The sequence below is a fragment of the Amaranthus tricolor genome, chromosome 3, assembly GCF_026212465.1.
Source record: "Amaranthus tricolor cultivar Red isolate AtriRed21 chromosome 3, ASM2621246v1, whole genome shotgun sequence".
NCBI lineage: Eukaryota > Viridiplantae > Streptophyta > Magnoliopsida > Caryophyllales > Amaranthaceae > Amaranthus > Amaranthus tricolor.
The window spans coordinates 25,082,966-25,107,452 of NC_080049.1; the positions used below are offsets into that span (position 1 = coordinate 25,082,966).

Consider the following 24,487-nt stretch of genomic DNA (forward strand, 5'->3'; position numbering starts at 1 on the left):
AAGTAAAAATAAAAAAGCTATTTTAAGTAGTTTTTATTAGCTTTAGCTTTTTATTTTTACACATCTGTTCTACACCAATCAACTTTTATTCACATTTTTTTCACTTAAAATCTGAATCAGCCGATATCCTAAAATAAATTGGCAAACACCTACTTAATCTCTCTTCCAGCATTATAAACAAACACGATCACAGTTGTGCTATTTAACGTTTATGATTTTCAACTCTTGAGTTTTTCAATAAAATTCACAATAATCTAAAAGATAAGGTTATGAAAATTTCATGAAATTGAGACCAACTTAATAAGTTCTTATATAAATATCCTTCTGTTAATATTTTTTATACTTTTTTCGTTTCATATTACTTGCAACACTTTTCATTTATGGATATTTCATATATTACTTGCAACATTATCCTTTTTGATAAAAAGCAACTATATAATTCTCTATTTCACCCCTACTTAATTCCTTTCCTTATATATCATTATCAACCTTACCTTTTTACTTTAATTACTTTCTTTTCACCATCACACTACCTACTTTTAAATACACTAATAGATTTTTTTTCATAAATGGCAAAATAAATAAATTTTACGTCAGCTACCCTCCATAAATGAACAATCGAACCCCTAGCCCCCTTATTTACTGATTCTAAAACATCCCCACACTGAAATCCATGTCTTTATCCAAACGGTTTCTCAATCCCATTTATAAATGCCTTATTTGCTGCCACTGCATTTTAAACCCTAGATCCGAACACCCTCTTCCTTCAGCAATCTTCCTTGAGTGAACCCACAATCAAACCTTTATTTACCTCCTATGCATGTCAGTTTCCATCCCAACAACTAAATGCCCCTCTTCATCTTCCTTGAGTAATCTTCATCTTCTTTGGGTAATCTTCATCTCCATTTTCATTATAAACCCTAGATCTGAAAATAATGGGTAATCCTCACACTTCTTTTTTTTTTTTTTTTTTTTTTTCCGGTTGATATCATGATTTGAATTTGGCTATGGTTGTTGTGGGTATATTGGTTGTATCATATTGATTATATTTTCGGCTGTATCATCGTTATCTTCCTTGGGTAATCTTCATCCTCATCTTCTCTATAAACCCTATATATGAAAATAATGGGTAATCCTCATAGTTTTTGGGTTTTGTTTGGTTGATATCATGAGTTGGATCTAGATTATTTGTAACACTCCGAGATTTTTTTTATGACGTCAGTATTTAATATTTTAATAACCTTTGGAGATTTTATAATTATGTTAAATTATTTTTGAATTAGTCTTTGATAATTAAATTCTTTTATATATGAATTTAAATATCAATATAATTATAATAAAAAGAAAATTGATAATAATTATAACAATGACCTAAAAAAAGGTCATCTTACTATTTCACAACTTTTCTCTCTCCTAAAAGTTCATCTTTCAATCTAATTTTATTAACAATGATCTCTTTTAAATGGTCATCATCTTTTCTTTCTTACTTTTTTTCTATCCCACCATAATTTCTCTTCCTTAATTTATCTAACATTTATCTTTATTTTTCTATAATAATATTTTTATGTACAAAGTTTATATAATTTTTTATTTGATTAAAGTAGATCTACTATTTTATAATTAAAAAAATTATTCTTTTAATAAAACTAATATTTTTTAATAAATATAAATGTAGACATTAATAATAATTAAGGAAAATTCGTTAACTTCAAAATAAAGATTACAATGCGCATACATAAAATAAATACACAAATTAAAAAAATTAAATTTTAATTGATACATTAATGGCGGTTCTCTCCAAACTTTTGCCAGATATTTTCATCCAAGTCATCTTTTAAGGATAAATGTGTTTGTCGATCTTCAACATCATCCTTATTTGCCAAGTATCGGTTGATATCAACAATTCTATCTGTGTGATACTCAAAGTCATCATTTAATCCACTTGTACCTTCCGATTGACCTTTTGGGCGATCTCCCATGAATTCTCTACCATCAGCATAGTGTGTATATGTATCTCTTTCATCTTCCACTATCATATTATGCATAATTATACAAGAAGTAATTATATCAGAGAGTCGTTCTTCATCCCAAGCAAGTGAAAGCTTTCTAATTATTGCAAATCGAGCTTGCAACACCCCAAATGCTCGTTCTACATCCTTTCTTGTTGGTTCTTGATATTGGGCAAATAACCTTGCTTTTGCTGTTTTTGGTTCAGTAGTAGAATGAATAAAAGTAGCCCATTTAGGATAAATGCCATCAGTGAGATAGTAAGTCATGCCGTATTGATTTCCATTCACCGTGAAATTGATAGGTGGAGCCCTTTCTTCAAACAAATCAACTAAAAGAGGTGATCGATATAGCACGTTGAGATCATTATAGGAACCTAACATCCCAAAAAAGGCATGCCATATCCATAAGTCATGATCGGCGACAACCTCAAGATTTAATGTTGCAACACCAGCTCGGCCTTGATATTGCCCTTTCCATGCTGCTGGGCAATTCTTCCACTCCCAATACATGCAATCAACACTACCAATCATGCCAGGGAATCCTCGTTCATCACTAAAGGCAATAATCTCGTCAAATCTTGTGGTGTTGGTTTTCTCAAATAATGTTGCCCAAATTGGTTGATTTTTTCTACCAGCTGCATCAATGTTGGTAGTTAACCATGGATCGTTGTTGGAGACAACATCCATTATTCGTAAAAATACATGTTTCCTCATCCTAAACCTACGTCAAAACAATCGAGAAGAATATGTAGGATTTTCAGCAGAGTAGTCATTAAATAGTTGGGAATGACCTTTTAAATGGTCTCTTTGAATTCGACATTTTTTTTTGGTTCTCACCCTTGGTTGTAGTGTTAAAACAATGGGAGGAATTGCGTATTAAAAGGTATAATCAACCATATTATCTATTAGTTCATTCTCTTCGTCAGAAGATGAAGAACTTGAAGTGGATGAGGCAAAATTGAACTTAGAAAAACACATTTTGAAGTTATACATCCAATTGAAAGTGGATGTGCATATATATAATATTATGCATGCCAAAAGGTGATGGAAAGGAAAAGACTAATGCATGCCAAAAGGTGATGGAAATGAGAAGACTAATGCATGCCAAAAGGTGATGGAAATGAGAAAACTAATGCATACCAATTGCCAAGGTGATGGAAATGAGAAAACTAATGCATGCCAAAAGGTGATGGAAATGAGAAAACTAATGCATGCCAAAAGGTGATGGAAATGAGAAAACTAATGCATGCCAAAAGGTGATGTAAATGAGAAGACTAATGCATGCCAAAAGGTGATGGAAATGAGAAGACTAATGCATGCCAAAAGGTGATGGAAATGGGAAGACTAATGCATGCCAAAAGATGATGGAAATGGGAAGACTAATGCATGAAAACCTTACATAATTAAAACATCTTTTTAAGACATTACATAATTAAAAAATTATTTTAAAACATTACATAAATAAACCATCATTAAAAATAATACATAATTAAAATATAATTAAGACATTACATAATTAAACTATCTACTGACGATCGTAATTCTGAAAGTATTGTCCAAGTTGAACCATCAAATCAGCTTCCCATGTCTGAAGAGTTTCTTTTTTGCTTAATTTTTGATAGATCTCCCAATTCATTCGATATTCTTCCAGTTGAAGTTGTTTTTGTTTTCGGGCTTCTTTTGTTTTTGAAGTTCTGTCTTCTCCTTTTGTCTTCTCCTTCATTAATTCTGAATTAAGTCGAAGACTCTCTCCAAATACACTCAAAGCTTGAATTGATTGATCTACAACCATTTTTCCAGTCATGCGAGCCTTAGCCTTCTTCACACCCTCGGGGCGAGTGGATGATCCTCCTTGAGGTTCACTTGTTGGTGTTTCAGAATCTTCTTCCGTCCTTGATCTTTTCCCACTACTTTCACTACTAACACCACCAGTTGGTTGTTGATCCAATTGTTTTTTTTGATTACTTTTTACCACTTGTTATACTTTCTTGAAATTTTCCATTGCTCAATCAAGTAAAAGTTACCGTGTTTTCTTTGATGGATTAAATGCACTTCTTTAAGCATATCTTCGTCTGTCGTGCCACTCTTCTTCCTCCTAAGAGCCTCGTCATAAGTTCTAGACCACTTCAAACATGCGGAAGCAACTCTATCCCAACGACATTTAAACATGTCGGTGGTTCTTCGTGGGATCAGATGGGGTCGTTCCCTCCTCGCTGCTTTATAAGCTTCCTTAATTTTCTGCCATCTCACTCTTATCTTTTGGTTAGTGCTCATAATTGGATTTGAACTTGTGTTCATGACTGAACATATGAGAGCAATATCTTCAATCAAATCCTAACTTTTCTTTGAAGGTACAGGGCCTTCATCATTAGGATGTTGTTGAGATGGTTGAACCAATTGAGTGAAGCTCGGCGGTGAACCAAATTGTGAAACTAGATCTTGAAATGATGGTTGGGTGTAGAGACTAGCATCAACATGATGAACAGAATTTCCTCCATCTTCACCATATTGATCATCTTGATCATTTCCTTCATTTTCATCATCATCATCATCATCATACTCCATCTCATTTTCGTCTAACTTTCACCCCTTATCGGAGTTGAATAGTTATCAGTATTAGAGTTGACATTGTGAGATTGATGATGGTGGTGAAACATAGTTTGAGAATTTTGGGTATTTTGAGGAACATAATAAGATGAATTTGGGATATTTTGAGGAATATAGTAAGAAGAATTTGGAGTATTTTGAGACAATGGAGGATTGAATGGAGGATTTTGATACTGAATTTGAGCACTTTGATTGTTAGAAGAATTTTTTCTTAATTTTTTTTTACATGGATTTCTTCCATAATTTGGGTTATTTGAATCCATATTTATTTTTGGGATTTTTGAAATGATTAATTTGGTATTTTTTAACAAAAAAAGTAGAAAAATAAGAAGAAAATATGTAAATATAAAATTATGTCAAAAAATATCAATATGGGTCTCATTTTATAGATCTCGAAAAAATATGACCGTTGGTATAATTTTTTTTTTTAAAAAAATTATTTAAATATAAAATAGCCGTTAAAGGAAAAAAAAAAGGGTATTTCTTTGCATCCATTCAAAAGCCGACAAGTGGCGTCAGTAGCAGGCAGCAGGCTGGCAGTTTTCCCCCGCCCAATCACACAGCGTCACGTGGAAATTTTTTTTTTTTTAAAAAGGAGGTGACCGTTCACATGAACGGGTCACCTATTGACCCATTTGTCCAACCTTTTCCCCAACCCACCCAATATTAGGTTACCATTATAATCATTTTTGTTATGATTTGGTCATATGACCTCTAAAAGGGTCACCATTATTGATGCTCTAAATAAATATATTGGCGATTACTAAAATAAAAAAATTTGAATCAATATTATTATTTATTAAAATTATAAACAAAACAAATGTGGGTTTCTTTGATTGGGCCTTGCTAAAACATTTTATCCTACAAAGAGAGATAAAATGAAATAGATAAGATAAATTATTAAAAAAAGCACAAAATAAGACGAAAATCAACTTATTTCTAAAAATAAGCGTCTAATTTCCAAACATGAGGTAACTACGAATAGGTGCTTAATTTTTTAAAAAGGCAAAGAAGATGTTCCCAGTTAGTAACTGGGAACAGGCTGTTGACTTTTTGACCCTGTTCGTAGTTACTAACTGCGAACACCATAGAGCATAATAGGCCTGTTAGTGACTGCGAACAGGGTCAAAAAAGTCAACGTTAAGCACCTGTTCGCAGTTAGTAACTGTGAACAAAACCAAACCTCAGGTTTGGAAATTAGACGCTTACTTTTAGAAATAAGTTGATTTTCGTCTTATTCCGTGCTTTTTTTTAATAATTTATCTTATGTATTTCAATACGGGTTAGGTTTTTATTTTTAAGTAAGACTACCTTGCCATACATTTTGGAAAACAAAAAACGCAAAAACCCTTCCCTCCTTCAACCACGGTTGAGACAGCCGATCTGTGCAGCCATCAAGCACACCATCACCGTGAATTTCACTTCTTCACCCTCTTCTAATTCCATTTTTGTAAGCCATCTCACCCTTTCTAATTGATTATCCTTTCTTGTTTTAATTGGGATTTCATCACGTTTATGAGTCATACGATGATTTTATATTACTTCCTTTTTTTAGTGAATCTTGTTATGAGTAAGAGTTGGATTAATGAATTGAATATATTTTTGACTTAAGGTTTAAAGTATAAATAGAAATGATGGTAGTTGTACTACCTTTTGTGTTTGGGGATGTTATAACTTGAATAATTGGCATAAGCTTGAATATGTGATTATATTGTGAATGGTGATAATAATAGTTATAAATGAGTGAGATTTTAAGTCACAAAAAGTGGGTGTTAATTGTTACTTGTATTATAAAAGTGATGATGGTTATTGTTTATACAATGATGATGGTTATTGTTTATATTATCAAGTATTAATGCTAGTTACTTGTATTATAAAAGTGAGTAAGAGTTGATAAAAGTGTTACCATTGCTATTATTGTTGTAAATTATTAGAGGAAGTGTTTCGTTTCACGCCCTTTATCATCATGAGTAATTTTATTTATTATAATAAATTATACCACAAATTGAGGTTATCACTAACATCAAACATCATTCTAAGTTATTAGTATTAGTGTTATTGTATAAATTTTATCAATTATGACATGACATGGTGAAGTAGTTTTATAACTCGGGTCCCATAGATTTGAAGAAATGGTCATAAAGTACACTTTGTTGTTTTGAAAGCTTATTTGATCGTTGGTTTAGTGAATATGAAAGCTTATTTGATTATTGAGTTAATGTCATACCTATGAACAAGTATAGATTGAGCATGTGAATTAGTGTAGTGTGCATTAAAATAAATGAAAGTTACTTTGAATGGGTGAATGATAGCTTGTTCTAGCATTTTGATGCTCTTAATTAAGTGGAGATAAATAGGCTTATTAGTTCTACTCCAAACTTGTATAGGTTCCCATTTCATAAGAAGAAGGTAAAGCCTTAGTTGGGTGATTTTTGTGACTTTTTAATCTTGCAGTGACACTTACAGGTACATAGACGCAGTAATTAATTATCATATTCATCGTTTCAAGCTATTATCAATATTTCATGATTATATGCATCGTACTAGAATTATAGAGCGCCAGAAAGTAAACTATGCTATCGAATAGTCATAATAGTGGTATAGGCAAGTAGAATGAAAGCATTAGGAGACTGAGAACAAATTCCTAAATAGTAGAGAACGCTCTATGGTTGTGTGTGGTATCGAAGTGATTCCCTAGTTATTGAGCCTTGATTATGATTAGTTGGCGTGACTCAACTGGATTTCTGTTGATTTAATAGTCCCCTAGGTGAGATCCAACAGGAACACCGTAAGGGGGATATGAGCATACTTTTGTCATTAGGCGTCGGGTGGCCGATACCACCCCTTGACCGAGGTGTTACCATGCGGGCTTTACAAACCCTAATATTGTGGCCTCTTCACTGGATTGATACCCCAGTGCGTTACTTTTCCCAAAGGTAGGACCCGAGAGGGTCAGCTGGAAGGGTATGAGCTCATACTTTGCCATGGGCGCCGGGTGGCCGATAATGCCCTTGGCCGTGTCACTGTGCCATGAATAGAGAAAAGATCCACTATTTTTGAATATACTTCGAGGGATTATTAGTTGAAAAAGTAATTATGAGTAAATATAAGTGTTTAGACAGATGAGTAGATTCGTTATTGTTGTGCTATGTGATTGTCTATCCCCTTGTTTTGACTCTAATCGTTATAAGTTCATTGGTTACTAACGTGTATGTGTTTGTTGTTGTTTGTTTATGTCTCTCTATGAAGTTCCCACTATGATACATTTGGCTATGGTCATTATATTGAGCAGCAGGAGGATCATAGTTTGACATACCAGGTATAGAAGCTTCTTTTGCATTACATTGGGGAAAGAGTGGAGTACGATCGTAGCAATTGTTATAGAAATAGCCTGATGTTATGTAGCTCTTATGTTACTTGTAAAGTTTTTAGGTTGTATAATTCTTTTGTAGGGAGCCACAAGACTCCTTGTATTGTTATAGTTCTGTGGCGTAGTTTTTGAATGTATGACCGTAAGAATACTTCTTTTGTAGCCGTCAAAACCTATGTGTTGACATTGGAACCACGATCCACGTTAGAGTTGATGATTTGAGAAGCCGACGATGATTCATTCCGTCATGACACAATTTTGAAAGGAGTTGAAGGCCTCAGATTAGTTTAGTTATGTTATCTATCTATATATCCTTGTCACATCCTCAGTTTTTTGTAGAGATGTTGCCGAAATTTCCGCTCATCCTTTTTAGCTAGTCATTAACGTTTATTTAAATTCTTTTCATTTTCTTTTTATGTAACAGTCGAATTTCCTCCCGTCCTTCACGATTTTGTTTTCGTTTAAGGGGTTGGAAATTTAGGGGTGTTACATTATTGTTGTGCGGTTTTTTTGACTGTATCATATTCATCTTCATGTGACTTTTTTAATTAGTTTTTGTGGGTTTTTTCAGTTGATCTCATTTTCATTTGATTCAATGGAAAAATGGGGGATTTGAAGAAGACAAAAATGGGGTTTGTATTTTATCTAGTAGATGCCTTGAAAACATTAATCATGATAATGTTCATGGTTCATGGTATGATCATTATTATCTTAATTATGGAGATTCTTTAGTTCTTGACTTCCGGAGCAAGATTTCCCCTTTTCTTATTATGGTCTTCCTGAGGATGATGAGGTGGTATGGAAGTCACCCAAAAATGAGCTGGTATGTCAAAAGCTTTCGAATTTGAAGATCCTCAAGTATTAGACAAAAGGATACCCCAAAAATGAGCATTCACATTCTTGAAAAATAAGCATTTTTATCCCCGTCTTTTAATTTAATTGATTGATGTTGTTGGTTTAGATGCTTGATGATGATCTGTTATGATTAGATTATGTTTAATTTTGTTGGATTAGATGTTTGATCTTGTTGAGTAGATGCTTGATGAAATTTTGCTTGTGGGTTTGAATGAGTGTGACAATTTGTTAAACCCAAGTTTAAAATGAAATCTATAACCCCGTAACTTTCACTTGTGTACTCTTCAAAATATCATATTCATTATATCAAGGTTTTCAAAGTAAGAAATGAATGCCTCCATGTATGGGTCGAAATGTTCGTCACAATTTGCATTTTCATCTATCTTCTTTGCTTTAGTAAATCTTTAATACTTCAACTTGAATGACATTGTGCGGTGTGTAAATTGTGTGAAGTAATTAACTATTGATAATCCCCCTATTATTTAACGGTTATGTTTTTTTTTTCAAAATTGATGATTAAAATTAGGTTAGATCCTAAAGCTTATGATTGAAGTTGAAGTAAAAAGATAAAGAAGAGAAGATGATGTTGGAAAGATAAAGTGAAGTATTTATATAGGCTAAAAAGTGTATTTTGATTTTGGTTGGAAACTAAATTTTGCATCCCATAATATTTGTATGTTTTAGTGGGCAATTATGTATTTAGATCACATTTTTCCCTAAATGTAATCATTTTATCTCTCCCATTAAGAAACCCAACTTTTTGTACTACTGCATGAAGAAAATCTAATCTATTGGAGCCCATGTGAAATGGGTAAAATTGTCATTTTGAAGGGAAAAAAGCTTTTGCTTAAAACATATGCACAAATTTTATATAGCAACTAAAACAGAACGGAGAAATTACATTAATAATTACTTAAAGTCAAACTATGTTTATAAAAGTTTAAAAAGTTAAAATAAAGCAATTCAAATTATGAAAGCAACCCTTTATCTTAAGGAGTCAAATTTTTAGAGACAAAATAAAAGTATAGTTTTTTTTTTAAGAAAAATAAAAGTATAATTTAGGTTAAAGTGAGGTTCAATTTGATATTGCACAACGCCCACAAATTCATAACATCCATGAGCCTTAATATTTTCAAAATCCGGTTGACTTGATTTTTAGTTTGCATCTATCAGTATAATGCTTAGGCTAAATTTCTAATTTTTATGGTTTCTTTCGAATTTATAATCATCGCTAGTTAGTTAAAAAAAAGTGTTTTAAATAATAATTTCAATGCACTAACTATATTACTTTTATGGAGTTGATATTGTTAAAAGTAAATTCAATATTTTTGATATAGATTGATGAGCTAATATATGTTAATCTATATAATATATATATCTAATATGACTCATTTTTATCACCCAAAAAATTAGTCTACTATAACATGTAAATTTTGCAATCCAATAATATAATACGCAGAAAGTGATCAATATAATATTCATTTTGTAATATCATTTAATTTCTCAACAATGTTATATATAAAGCTATGCTGATGTATAATTTTTAGGATGTAATAAATACTACTCCTATAATAATTTAAGATTATTTCATAATTATTTAAGATTGAGAAACAATGTAATATATTCTTTATGTATTCAATAGTTTTGTTCTTATATGAACATGATATATTGGGTATAATTATGATGATAAATAGTTTATTCACTATTATTTAAACTACTTTTATTTGATTCATTAACTACACGAAGGTTAGTAGATAATAGGTAAGAACTTATTTGATATATTATATGTTTGATGAATTAACAATATATGATAACATGATAAAGATGATGATTCAGACGAAGGTACAAGGCTAATTCATATATTCAACAGAAGCAGGAAAAGGAAGAAGAAGAGAAAGCTTTTATTAATTGCAAATCTGGAAAATTGAAAAACTAACTTTACAAAGGGAAAGGGGAAGCTATATATACATAAAAAAGAAAAATACAGAAAAAACAAATAAAGGAAAGGACCCTAATACCCTCCTGCTGAGCTGGCAGGAGGTGTACGTCCAATACCTCCCTTCAAGCTGGGGTTGGGTGTAGGAACCAATCCCAGATTGGATAGCAGCTTGTTAAAATGAGGAGAAGGAAAGGCTTTGGTAAAGAGATCAGCAAGTTGAGACTTCGTAGGAAGATAAGTTAATTGAATTAAACCTTCCATCACTTTGTCCCTGGTGAAGTGGCAATCCACTTCAATATGTTTGGTTCTATCATGGAAGACATGATTCTTGGCTATATAGATAGCGGACTGATTATCACAATGTAGAGTAATAGGTGTGTTGGCCTCTCAAGGTTTTGATGATGACTTCACTTTTAAATAAACAAACATATTTTTAGAGATTGTTTTGTAGGTATATATCCGATTTTGTTGAAATCGTTGATGAAGCCTATGACTTGGTTCGTGGAAGATGTACAAGTCTTAATATGTCCAAGATGTTAGATAAGTGTTATAATGTTCAAAATAGACGTACAGTCTACTGTTCCTAAAATGAACATTCTGACTGAAGTTGAAGCTGGAGACAGTACGTTGTTCCTACGTAGCAGGTCTGGAGAATAACATCGACTGGAAAATTGCGAATTAATTATTTTCTGTTTTTAAGTTGATGTAATGGTTTAGAATTAATTTAATTGCTTAATTAATTAATAAATTGGTTGGCAAATCTATTTTTAGGTTTTCTAAAAATAGCCCAAGACTTTTTCTTCATTAGATTTAGATCTCATATTTTTTAGGATCTTATGTTTTTAACTCCTATGCTATTTTTAGCATTAAGGAAACTGATTTTTCTTTGAGCAAATAACAGCCGGACACTTTCATAATTCCACCACCTTTTGTTTTGAGAACGTGGGGGTAGTGGGAGGTATGTCTGAGGAAACTGCTGGCTGTTCCCACTATAAATAGAAGGGACTTTGCTCGAACCAAAATCCATCCAAGAGGATCCAAGAGTGTCCATTAAAGGGAGATCATCTTAAGAAAAATATTTTCAGTTTTCCAATGCCAATTAATTTATTATATTTTTCTTAAGTAATTATTTTAATTTTTAATCTCTAGAGAATTGGCCTTGTAAGGGTTAATGAGTGATTTGTTGTAATTAGACTTGTGGGAAGTCTAAGGGTATAAGAAAAGAGAAACGTGAGAAGAGAAATAGAAAGGGAGAATAGAGAAAGAGAATAAGGCCTAGAGTAGAGAAGCTTCAAGTGAAGCAAACATTGTTTTGTGTAATTGTAATTGATTGCCTAAACATAGTGAGAATTTTGAAATTCCGGGGGGTCGTGGTTTTTCCTTCTTATTAGGCCAAGAAGGTTTCCACGTAAAATCCTTGTCTCCTTTTTATTTCTTGCTTCTTAAGCTTAAGTTTTATTTTGTTTGTTAAAATTCCGCAAGTTAGAGCAAAAACGTAGTACAACTCAATACACAACAATTCACCCCCCCCCCCCCCCTCTTGTTGCATTTGATCACCTTTTCATATTCCAACAAGGTGTAAGGTTTTGAATGCCCAATTCTTCAAGTAATCGAACTAACCAAGTGAGTTCACTAGCTGCAGATGCCATGGCTCTGTATTCAGATTCACACGAAGACCTGGAAACAACTGATTGTTTCTTGCTTTTCCATGAAATGGGAGATTGACCTAACAATACCAAATAACCTGTTACAGATCTTCTTGTGGTGGGACATGCTGCCCAATCAGCATCAGAGAAGGCTTGTAGAACCAATTTAGGAGCACCATTGAGAAGAATGCCCTGAGTAAGGGTACCAGAAACATACTGCAAAACGTGGTGTAGAGCAGCTAGGTGTGGTTCTCTAGGAGTGTGCATGAATTGGCTGAGAGTTTGAACAGCATAGCTCAAATCTGGTCTTGTATTTGTGAGGAAATTGAGTTTGCCAATGATAGACCTATAATGGGAAGGGTTGGGTATGATATGTCCTTTGTCAGTATGTAATTTGAGGTTGATAGGTAGAGGTGTTGGAGATGTTTTCTGAATCTCAAAACCACTGAACTTAATGAGATCTTGGGCAAACTTTGCTTGGGATAAAATGAAACCTTGATTAGTTTTTGTAACTTTCATACCAAGGAAGTAATTTATTGGACCTAAATCCTTGATGCTGAACAAGGAATGAAGGTGTGTTTTAAGAGCTGTTATGGTGTTAGAGTCAGTACCAGTAAGGACAATGTCATCAACGTATACTGCAGCAAGAGTAATCTGATTTGGAGTGAGTAAAACCTTGAGATTGCAGAGCTGTGACTAGTTTTGCATACCATTGTCGAGATGCTTGTTTTAAACCATAAATGGACTTCTTTAATCTGCAAACTTTATTATCAGTGTTGGCTATACCTTTAGGCATATGCATATAAACTTCCTCAAATAAATCCCCATGTAGAAAAGCATTGTTGATATCCAATTGATAGACTGTCCAATTATTGTGTGCAGCCAAAGCTAAAATACACCTTAAGGTAGGCATCTTGATTACTGGAGAAAATGTTTCATCAAAGTCTATCCCAGGTTTCTGAGTATATCCCTTTGCTACTAATCTTGCTTTGTATCTTTCAATTTCTCCATTTGACCTTAGTTTAATCTTGTAAACCCATTTGCAACGGATGACCTTTTTTCCTGTAGGAAGAGGGACTTCCTCCCAAGTTTGATTATCCTTTAGAGCCTGTAATTCTGTATTCATAGCAGTGATCCACTTGGAATCTAAAATAGCTTGTTCATAAGTCTCAGGTTCTTTGATTTCAGTTACATCATGAAGGTCAGAAACCAAGTTACACCAATGTGGCATACTCATGTTACAATGATAGTCATTTAAATAAGAAGGTGGTTTCTTAGGTCTTGTGGAATGTCTGATTTTATTTTCTTGTGGAATAATGTGTTGTGAAGAGGAGATATCAAAGGTAGTAGATGGATCATGAGAGGAAGTGTTTTGAGGAAAGATGTTTGTATTAAGAAAAACATCAGGAATGTCAAAATGAGACATATATGTAAAGGGAGTAGAGGAAGGGAGATATAGATCAGAAGAAAAAGAAGTAGGAGGAACAAACTGTAAATGATAAGGGAAGTGCATTTCATGGAAAATCACATCTCTGGAGACATATATTTTATGGGATTGTAAATCTAATACTTTGTACCCTTTTTGACCAATAGCATACCCCAAAAAAACACATGGAACGGCTCGTGGATCAAATTTAGTTCTATTTTGTTTTTGTGTTGTCATATAACATAAACAGCCAAAAGTTTTGAGAATGGAAAAATCTGGTGTGTGTTGAAATAGAAGCTGGTAAGGAGTTTGAAAATTTATGGGTTTCAAAGGCATACGATTTATGAGATATGTGGCACAAAGCAGAGATTCACCCCAATATTGAATGGGTAGTTTTGCTTGAAAGAATAGAGCTCTTGCTGTGTCAAGAAGGTGTCTATGTTTTCGTTCAACAACACCATTTTGTTGAGGAGTATTCACACAACTAGTTTCATGTAAAATTCCCTTTTTGATTAATAAGTCTTTCATTTGTCCTTCACAGATTTCAGGAGCATTATCAGATCTTATTTTTTGCACTTTTTTTTTGAAATTGAGTTTCCACAAGTAAGAAAAACTGATGCATAATAGTTACTATATCAGACTTGTATTTGATTAGGTGTGTCCAAGTATACCTTGAGTAATCATCAACTATAGTAACAAATTGATTACAATTATTGTGAGTTGTAACTCTATAGGGACCCCATAGGTCTATATGTAATAGCTGAAAAGGTTTAGTAGATTTTATTGAGCTAGTGGGAAAAAAAAGTCTAGTTTGCTTGGCAACAGGACAAATGTGACAGAAACTATTGTTAATACAATCAGTTACAAAACAATCAGGAATAACATGTTTAATTTGTGAGAAAGGAATATGGCCTAATCTTAAGTGCCATAGCTGGGCTTTATTGATACGAGAAGCAACAGTAGTAGGTGAAGTGTGGGCCGTATGAGCACTGTGAGAGGACTGAGAAGCCAGAGAGTTCTTGACCAGATATAATCCATCAGCAAGATTACAAAGAAGAGTTGGAGGCTCTTTCAAGGAGTGCCTGTAACACCCTGATATTTTCCCGATATTTTCTTCCCGATATATTTAATAATTCACTAGTAATATTATTTCTATATATATATATTTTATTTATTATTGGGCTTGGTCATGAGATTTGCAATCCTTTTTGGCAATTAGAATTATTTGGGCCCAAACTTTTCCTTAAACCATCTTTTATTTTAAAAAAAAAAAAAGAAAATAGGAGGGACTCTTGGTGGAGCTTGTAACTCCCTTAGGGTAATGAAGGATCAAGGCATTAATCCCATATAATTAACCCTTCTTAATTCCTTAATCATTTTCATTTTGACATCCTTTCATTTCTAAAGTTTCCAAGGACAAAAAAAAAACATATCCTTTCAAAATTCCTCCTAATCCACATTCCTAACTCCATTACATTTGATCATTAGGTGTTTTCCTTTACAATTGTAAGTGTAATTCTTAATCTATATTGATTCTTAAGTTTTAATTTAAAATTCTATGATTATTATATGTTTTATCTTATAATCCATGTTTAATTTAAGAATTTAAAAATTTCATGTATGATTTTGGGATGTATTTTTCTATCTAAATTGATGAAGAATGTTTCTTTTTAGAGTTTTTAGATATGCATATATGTGAAGAATAGGATTGGTTTGTGTGATGGGTGATTTTGAAATTTATATATAAAAATGAATGTTCATGTAAAAAAAATGTGTGTGGTTAAAGAAATTATTGTTGAACAAAGAATTTAATCTCAAAGATAGTTCATAAGAATTATATAAATTTGGTCATTGATATTTAATAGGCAATGTACCATTTGGAATTCATTTGTTGATGAAATTTTGGTGAATCCCGTAGGGTTAGAAAAATGTTAAAAAAATCTGTTTTTGGAACATTTTTGTCTTTGAAATTAAGTTAAAAATACTTATACTATGTTATAAATTATGAAAATTGGTACCCGGGGGTTTTGACGCCTTCCGGACGCAACGGTGAAATTGGATTTTCAGTTTGACAATTTTAAGTTGAGTTTCTGGACAGATTGTATAGGCTGTCCGGTTTTGTGTATATACCATGTTATAGTAGGTGATGGATGTTCATGTTGTGTGTAGTATTCTAGGTATGGATGTGATTGTATATGTGTGTTATGGATGATTTGAGGAAAATGTGTATGTGTGCTTATTTTCCGAATACGATTGAACCTTGTAGGAAGTCGATTCGTGACCGGGAATTGATTAAGACGCTTGTGAGTTGGTTATCTTGCTTAAGGTATGTACACGCAGCGTGGTTCGCATTAGTCCGATGTATCATATAATAATGATATACAAAAGTGAAGCATGGATATATAGTACGAATAATGTTATCTTTCGAATCAATAATTTTTATACATTGTTTTGATAAGCAGAGGTAGTATGACCTCACTAACTTTAAAGTGGACGTAGTATGACGTCAATTGGTGGAAAAGAATTACTCGCGGTATATGAGGGCATTATGAGCCACCGCGGGGGTATGCATACTTAACCATAGGCACCGAAGTAAGGCGAGTGTCTATGGTAGAGACTTGCTTAGGGGTTAGCTCCCCCTAATGTATTGTCTCACTTATGGAGTTTGGAGTGTACCAGCAGTATGGCTGGATAGTACAGCAGTATGGCTGACTAACCTTTACATGAAAATAATTATTCTTAATAAGCATGATCGAAGCGTAAGGTTCTGTGAATTGTCAACTAATAAATTAAAACCTTCTCTTATGTTATTATTTATTTGGTATGCGACGTTTGCTGACGTGTACTTTTGGTCTTAATGACCCTGCGATGATGTTGTTTCCTATCTGGGCAATGACTAGCAGTAAGTTAAGTTGCAGGTCTGGGGAGTGAGGATTGACTCTCGAAGAAATAAATCTTTAGAATATAGAAGTTTGATAAGAAATAAATCATTAGAATTTCTAGTTAAGTTTGAAGAACATTTGGTTTTTATGAGGCGATTTTCGTTCTCAAGTTGTAATAAGTAGATTTAACCTTTCGTTCTTATCCGCTGCTAAGAATTTCTTATTATCTAGTAGTTCTTAATAACGCTAATAGAACTCGATCCGCAAGCTTCCCTTAATTTCAAATCCGTTTTTAACTGCCTTCTAACATCCTGGTTTGACTCGGACGATATATACTTGTTTTTAAAAGGTCATCTTCTCTTTTCGTACGATCCGAGTTATTCCGAGATGTTACAGTGCCCCTGAATGAAACAAGAGTTATGAGTAAAGTATATTGTAGAAGAAAGATCTGAACAAAGCTTAGTGACAGAGAGGAGATTGAAATGAAAATCAGGAGCATGTAGAACATTGTGCAAAGTAATATTGGAGTTGAGAATGATAGTGCCAATATGGTGTATGTGAACCCTTTTTCCATTAGGAATGATTATGGAGCCAGTAAAAGATTTAAAATCACTAAATGAATTTAAATTATTGCAAATGTGATCTGTAGCCCCACTATCAATTATCCACTGAGAGTTAGAACAAGAGAACAAGCTTACAATACCTGCTAGATTAGCCTGATAATTTGTTTCAAGGTCTGTAATTCCACTTGTGATTGAAGAATCAGGTGCTTGGTTTTTTAGAACTTCCATTAGGTAGTTGTATTGATCAACACTGATACTTGGAGTAAAAGAAGATTCATTAAGAGAAGTCTGAGGGCTCTGAGAAGATTGGATCGAGGCTGCAAACTTTTTGTCTTTGAAGCCTTTAAATCCTACTGGATAACCATGAATTTTAAAGCATCTTTCATAGCTGTGACCTGGTACTTTGCAATGAGTACAGAAGTAAGATGATGATGGTCTTTTGGTGCTGGGAGTGAACTTTTGATTTGTGTTTATTCTATCAGTATTTGGAAAAGAATAAGATTTGTAATTTTGAGATTTATAGGGAGCAGTATTGTATGGTTTGTTTTGAGTAATGGCAAAACCCAAAGGTTCATGCACTGTAGTATTCTGAGCAATTTCTTTGTGAGTTTCTTCTTGTGCAAACAGCCTATAAGCTTCTGATAGGTTTGGTAGATCTTTCATCATTAGCACATTGCTTCTAATGCCTGAGAATTGTTCGTTGAGTTTCATCATGAATCTGATAAGCTTTCTGTTCTGTTGTTGTTTAAGAAATCTGCCAGTCATATTGCAGGTACAATTGTTACAAGTACAGGTAGGTAAAGGATCTATAGAATCAAGGTCATCCCAAAGAACCTTGAATTTGGTGTAAAAGTCAAGAACACTAAGATTCCCTTGGTCAACGTCAGCCAACTGTTTCTCCAGATTATAGATCTTAGTATGAGAACTATAAGCAAATGTTTCTTCAAGATCTTGCCAAATATCAGAGGCAGTGCTAAAAGACATAACACTTTCTGCAATTCTTGGATCAAGATTAAAGATAATCCATGACATTATCATGTCATTACATCTAATCCAGGAAGAATAGTTAGAATGTGTTGTGTCAGGTTTAGGAAGAGTTGCATGAAGGAAATCAAGTTTGTTTCTGGCAGAAAAAGCCATTAAAATACATTTTTTCCAATTGTGAAAACCAGTGCCATTAAATTTAGAAGTAACAAGAAGTTGGGGTGTGTAATCGGAAGGATGAATATAGTACACACTAGAGGGATCATTGTTTGGGAGAACACGAGCAAAATTAGCAGATTGAGTAGATTGATGTGATTCTGTGGACATATTTTTTTGCTTGAAGAACAGAAGAGGGATAAAACCAACAGGGAAGAACGGAGAAGGGGAAAGAAATCAAGAAAGCAGATTTCCAAAAAAAAAAAAAAACAGCAATGAGAGAAGAAAAAAAAAATGAAACTTATCTCAGATCAAGGGTAATCATGCAAAAATGGAAAATCGCCTGAAATCGGAATATTGATCGATCGACCTAGCTCTTGATACCATGATAAAGATGATGATTCAGACGAAGGTACAAGGCTAATTCATATATTCAACAGAAGCAGGAAAAGGAAGAAGAAGAGAAAGCTTTTATTAATTGCAAATCTGGAAAATTGAAAAACTAACTTTACAAAGGGAAAGGGGAAGCTATATATACATGAAGAAGAAAAATACAGAAAAAACAAATAAAGGAAAGGACCCTAATACCCTCCTGCTGAGCTGGCAGGAGGTGTACGTCCAATATAACAAAAATCATAAAATAAAGCCCTACTATCATCAAGGGCGGATCTACTCATGGGCACCTCCTGACACGTACCCTAGGGGGATTTTAAAAAAATTCTGAAGTCTGTAGGGGTTGGAAAACGCGTGCTCTATTTTATCAAAATCAAAATCAAAAAAACAAAACCCTTACTCTTCTCTCTCTTCTCCTCTAATTAAAAAGACAAAACTCTAAATATCCAAAACAAACCTGTCGTCGCCTGCCTGCACCTACCACCTGCAACCTCCGGCCAGCCGCCTACTGTCCACTCCTGCCTTTTGTGGCTACCGCCTGCCCGGTTTGGTGGTTCTTATTTGCTGACTGCTGTAATGTTGTTTCATCTTCCTGTAAAAAACCCTAAAATCAGAATTTTAATTTTTTTAACGTATTTTTACTTTAAGTTTAATCTTAATCTCTATATTCTAATCTTTAAATCTTAATCTATAATCTTGATGTTTTACTTTTTAATCTTAATTTTAATCTTGATTTTTGAATTTTGTTAGAATGTTATTTTTTCATTTTTTTTGTTATTTGAATATTTGAATATTGGTTAATGTTATGTAAATGTGTTTGTTAATCTTGAATAATTGAATATTTTTTGATTTTTTTATTTATCTTCTTTGAATAATTGAATATTTGAATACTTGAATGTTTGTTAATGTGTTTTAATATTCTTGCTAGAATTTAAAAATCAAAATAATTGAATACTTATGGTTTATTCGTAATCTTTTATATTACTTTGGCTTTGTCTTAGAATTTTTATGCTTCTACAAGTCATGTTGTCAAAATAAAAAATATTTTAATTCTTAATTTTTACAAATGAACCTCTGACGTAATTTCGTATATTAGTTCTTAATGCTAGCTAGTCTTAAGTCGTTAGCTTTTAATAATTGGGAAAATACTTGAGTGATGTTTTCCTTCTTATATATATCATTGATGTTAAAGTTATAAATTTTATAATCGGAAATCGGAATGATATTCATTGTTTATTTTTATATTTGAAAGGATACATTTGTATCATTACTTCATTACAATTTTCCTATTGTGTTAGATTTTTTAATGTAAATTCAGTTTTATAATAATATCATTATTCATTACAATTACATAATATCATTCTTGCAGAGACATAGAGAGAGTACAACTAAAAAGGTGTGATAATTATTATTAATAAAAATGAATTATAATTGTGAAATTAAATCAAATTAAATTCTTGAGCCAATCATCACCATCAATGAAATCTGTAGAAATGAATGGTTGAGCTTCTTCTTTTGTTAGCTCCCTTGCCCACGAAACCCTTCCTCCAAACTCTGCTCCTGGTCCTGTACACTTATATTGTCCATAAAATACAGTCCTACACGTCAAACCACTTTAAATTAGACTATAATGTTTGCCATACTTATTCTTAGCAATTTAAGTTACTATATTGTCCATACTATACAGTCCTACGTGTCTTCTCTTCAAATTTATTTTCTCTTTTTTTTATTATCCAAATAAAAAATTCTTTATCTTTTTAAATTTCTTTCGAATTTTCCCTCTACTTTCCTTTTTCTAAACATAGTTTTAGCCACAACAAAACACAAATAAATAGAATTAAGAGAAAGAAGCAATACGTGTCTCTATTTTTGTCACCCCAATCATACCATCCACCAGGAGCAATAATCTTGTCCATATAAGTGTAGGCAAAAACAACCCTAGAGAAGGAACCCCAAGCCCTTCCAAGATAAAGGGCACCAGATCCAGTGACCTTACAATGCAAAAAAGAAAACCCAGTTTCTTCTAGAAAGCTCTCTCTTTTCTGGGCAGTAACTGCTCCGTAATTGTTGGACACGGCATGTAAATAGCAGCTATCATAAAGAGAACGACCATTTCCAAATACAAAATCTACAGATCCTTGTATGTAACATTCCCTGAAGTAATGTCGTCCTGTGTGGTCGTACAATGTGTCCTGTGTTCCGATGAATTTGCACCCTATAAATGCTGCTTTGTCCGCAGATATTCTTAGTGCTACTGCTTGCTTCCCTATTGCTCCTGTTGCTGGTAATGGTGCTGAGTTCTGTTAATCAAAACATAGATCGATGAAGTTGTATATTTGTATAGGAATTTGTGGAGTGAATAAAATCAAATTATATACTACAAGAATTTTTTGAACAATAATGTGTTATTGTGTACCTCTTATGTTTTGATCTCCACTTTCTATTTTGGGAAATTCATCGTGGGTTTTTGACTTTTTTATGTTGTGATAATATTTTTTTATTAGTACAATATGAGTTTTTTAACTTTTTAATGTGGTAGATAAAATGTTAAATTTTTTGATAAATTAAAAAAATTGTTATTTTTATGAAAAAAAGTCATTATGATGGTAATAATAACGTTAATCTAATAAAAACTTTAACTTTTTGTCTACAAAGTAAAAAATTTAAAACTTATGGTTTCCACTAGAAAAATATTTATTGCCAGCACGTAAAAAAGGTAAAATTTCAAGTTCAACTGAGTTTTTTCTTCTATTTTTATTTGCTCCACTTGGTTTACTGCATTTTTAATGAATTAGTCTCCACTTTATTTAATTTTTGTCATCCACGCAATTATTTTGTCTCTCTTAATATTATTCATTAAATTCATACAAAGTTTTTTGTTTATTTTCTTAATAATGAAACTACACCTTAATCTTTGTGTCATAACCTTTGATAACAAATTGATAAAACATATAGTATTATTACATTTCAATCAAAAGTTTATGTTGGTGGTCAAAGTCTAAAATTCTCTATCATATATATATAGTTAGTGGGAAAAATATAAGGAATAAAATTATTAAAAAAATATTTTAACAAAGTTAGTAAAAAACATGTGGAGACCATAAACATTATTAAAATATTAAAATAAAGATAAAAGTTGTTAATATAGTCTAAGATTTGTAATAAACATAAAAAGATTTTTTAAGGGAATAACAAGAACAATCTAGATTGGTATATGGAAACAATTTTAAAAAGCATTGAAAAATAAGTTTATTATCAAAAAAAATCCTAAAATAAGTTTTGGGAAATTTTAATTCTCAAAATAAGCGTCTTCGCGTCCGAGCTTAAGGTCAGTTATGTTTGCTGTTATAGACAACAAATAAAGAAATAAGTAAAAAAAGTCAAAATTCTTTGTTTGTTGTTATAAACAGCGAACAAAAGAGAAACAATATCTTAATGCTGGAAGGAAAAAAAAAATAAAACATGTTTGTTTAAACATGTTTTATTTTTTTTTGTCCCTTCTAACCCTATGACACCCTATGACATCGTCTCTCTTTTATTTGCTGTTAGTAATAACGGACAAAGAATTTTGTATTTTTTGACTTATTCTTTTATTAGCCATTAATAATAGCAAACAAATCTGACTTTAATTTTGGCGTGAAGACGCTTATTTTGAAAATTATTATTTTTCAAATTCATTTAAGAATTCTTTTTAAAATACATATAAGCTTATTTTTTTCAATTTTAAGAAATAGAGGGAGTAGTCCATGATTTTAGATAAGGCCCAAAATCAAACACTAACAAAACAATCCCCAACACGCCTTTCATAACGCACATTCATTGTCTTCGACAATTCAACCTCAACTCCTCAAGAAACACCTACCTTCATCAATGGCGGATTAGACTCGGGCCCGGGCCGGGGGCCCTCATTGCCCAAACATATATTATTGTTTTATTAGGTTTTTGTTAGAGTATAATAAAACTGACCTTAAAAGTGATATTTTTGGCAACGAAATAGGGAGAGTTGACAGCAAAAGTAGCAGAGCCAAAAGTTCCTAATGGTTCTCCATCTTCCCCTAATCTATCAGCTGTGTCATCCCACTCAATTATCGTCTTATCTGCTCCTGCCCCTTTTACTTTTATATACGCCAATGTCATAGGAACCTTCACTTTTTCCCTGTTACATGAAATATTATTTTTGTTCACCAAAGTATTCAAAGTTTAATTGTCAAACCAAAGATAGAATTAACCAATCAAAAAAAAAGTGTTGCAGATGATTTATTTATCGATTTATTTCATATCGATAAATCAAAATAATGTGTATATTATGATTTTGGGATGATATCTTCTAGGTTTATAAAGTGTGCACCTCGCATTTCATCGATTATGTGTTGGAGTTGACAATAAGTCCAACTCAATTTGGCAGAAGATTTTCTAACGAAAAACTTGTTAAGAAACCGACTCAACCAAAAACTTAAGTTTATGGTTGAGGTCATAGACCCTCTCATACTTTGAGTGAAATGTTCCATTTAAATCTTGTAATCTTTTTGTTACGTTAATTCTGATACCATATTAAAAAATCAAACAAAACAAAAATTTAAGCTAATAATTAAAACCTCATAATATGTTATATACTCTAATAAAACTAACCTGTAAGTCCCTGGACCAATACAAATGACAATGCGACATGAATTATCAATGGGGAGTGAATTAATAGCCTTTTGCACACTAGTAAAGTACTTTGAGGATGATGATTTTTTGTGATTTCTCACTCTTACTTTGAGAATTTTACTATGCTTGATCTTCTTCATATGAATCTTTTCCTTTTGTTTCTCTGGATGAAGTTTCTTACTATGCTTTTTGAATGAGTTTGCTCTAATGTGGTTAACCCAATGAAAGAATTCGCTTTCCACAACTTTCAAGGTCACGCTTGATACATTATTCTTTGCATTTACCATGGAAGAATAAGTATCGATACAATGGAGAAGTGAAGCTAGTAGTAGTAGTAGTAATTTGATTACCATACTCAACAAAGTTTTTTTTAGGGTCCTAGAAAATGGGGTACTTAACTAGCATATGAGGGATGTAGAAGAGGAAATTTAAGAGTATGTTTGAAGGAAAACTGCCCTTATATAATGTACTCCCTTTGTTCTAGTTAATTGGGTCTATCAAACGTATCAGGTTGGGCTGAGTTCGACTTCAAGTCAAGAAGAAGTCGAACCCTTTAAATTAAACGTAACATGTATATTTAATTGGATTGAAAAATCGAAACTCTGACCTGATCTAAAATAAATTAGGTCGACTTGATTTGGGCTTACTTAACTCGTTTAGAGTTTTTTGTTTTCATTTTATGATTTTTAACATTGACTACATTTTATTTTTAAGGCCTCAATTTTTACATAGGAAAATATTACTTGAATTAAGTTTATTTTCCACTTATTGATTTAACACCAAAAAAATTGTTTAATTAAATGACTTATATATGTTTGTTTCAGTTTAAAATTTTAAACTGGACCTAATCCATTTAATAAATAGATTAGGTCGAGTCAAACCATGTTTGTTAGCAAGTCGCGTAAGCTTTTGTTAGACCTATAATTAACCTTATTCTTCCTTATTTTAAAATTTTATTAATGTTTACGGTTCCTATATATTTTACATTAACTTCTTTTTAACATATT

At 32.4% G+C, this 24,487-nt stretch overlaps 3 protein-coding genes across 3 annotated transcripts; all 3 read right to left on the bottom strand.

Moving 5' to 3' along the window:
• Window positions 1–1,781: 1,781 nt before the first annotated feature.
• Window positions 1,782–2,696, bottom strand: LOC130808485 (uncharacterized). Its single transcript, XM_057673956.1, has one exon. It carries the CDS (start codon window positions 2,694–2,696, stop codon window positions 1,782–1,784), a length of 915 nt encoding a protein of 304 aa, XP_057529939.1.
• An 838-nt stretch (window positions 2,697–3,534) lies between these two features.
• Window positions 3,535–4,307, bottom strand: LOC130808486 (uncharacterized). The gene is made up of 2 exons (XM_057673957.1): window positions 4,034–4,307; window positions 3,535–3,983 (listed from the first exon to the last, which is right to left on the bottom strand). Exons 1-2 carry the CDS (start codon window positions 4,305–4,307, stop codon window positions 3,535–3,537), a joined length of 723 nt encoding a protein of 240 aa, XP_057529940.1.
• A 15,758-nt stretch (window positions 4,308–20,065) lies between these two features.
• On the bottom strand, window positions 20,066–24,024 carry LOC130809159 (probable pectinesterase 53). The gene is made up of 4 exons (XM_057674811.1): window positions 23,460–24,024; window positions 22,797–22,986; window positions 20,688–21,130; window positions 20,066–20,428 (listed from the first exon to the last, which is right to left on the bottom strand). The coding sequence occupies exons 1-4, from the start codon at window positions 23,831–23,833 to the stop codon at window positions 20,275–20,277; spliced, it is 1,161 nt and encodes a 386-aa protein (XP_057530794.1). The 5' UTR covers window positions 23,834–24,024; the 3' UTR covers window positions 20,066–20,274.
• Between the last annotated feature and the right edge of the window lie 463 nt (window positions 24,025–24,487).

Coding starts and splice junctions, on each gene's coding strand:
- LOC130808485 (XM_057673956.1), bottom strand. CDS start 2,696: ATGGATGTTGTCTCCAACAACGATCCATGGTTAACTACCAACATTGAT.
- LOC130808486 (XM_057673957.1), bottom strand. CDS start 4,307: ATGAACACAAGTTCAAATCCAATTATGAGCACTAACCAAAAGATAAGA. Junction 3,984..4,033: donor AATCCATCAAAGAAAACACG/GTAACTTTTACT, acceptor AAGTATAACAAG/TGGTAAAAAGTAATCAAAAA.
- LOC130809159 (XM_057674811.1), bottom strand. CDS start 23,833: ATGGTAATCAAATTACTACTACTACTACTAGCTTCACTTCTCCATTGT. Junction 22,987..23,459: donor ATTGGTCCAGGGACTTACAG/GTTAGTTTTATT, acceptor TTCATGTAACAG/GGAAAAAGTGAAGGTTCCTA. Junction 21,131..22,796: donor CCAAAAATATCACTTTTAAG/GTCAGTTTTATT, acceptor TTTGATTAACAG/AACTCAGCACCATTACCAGC.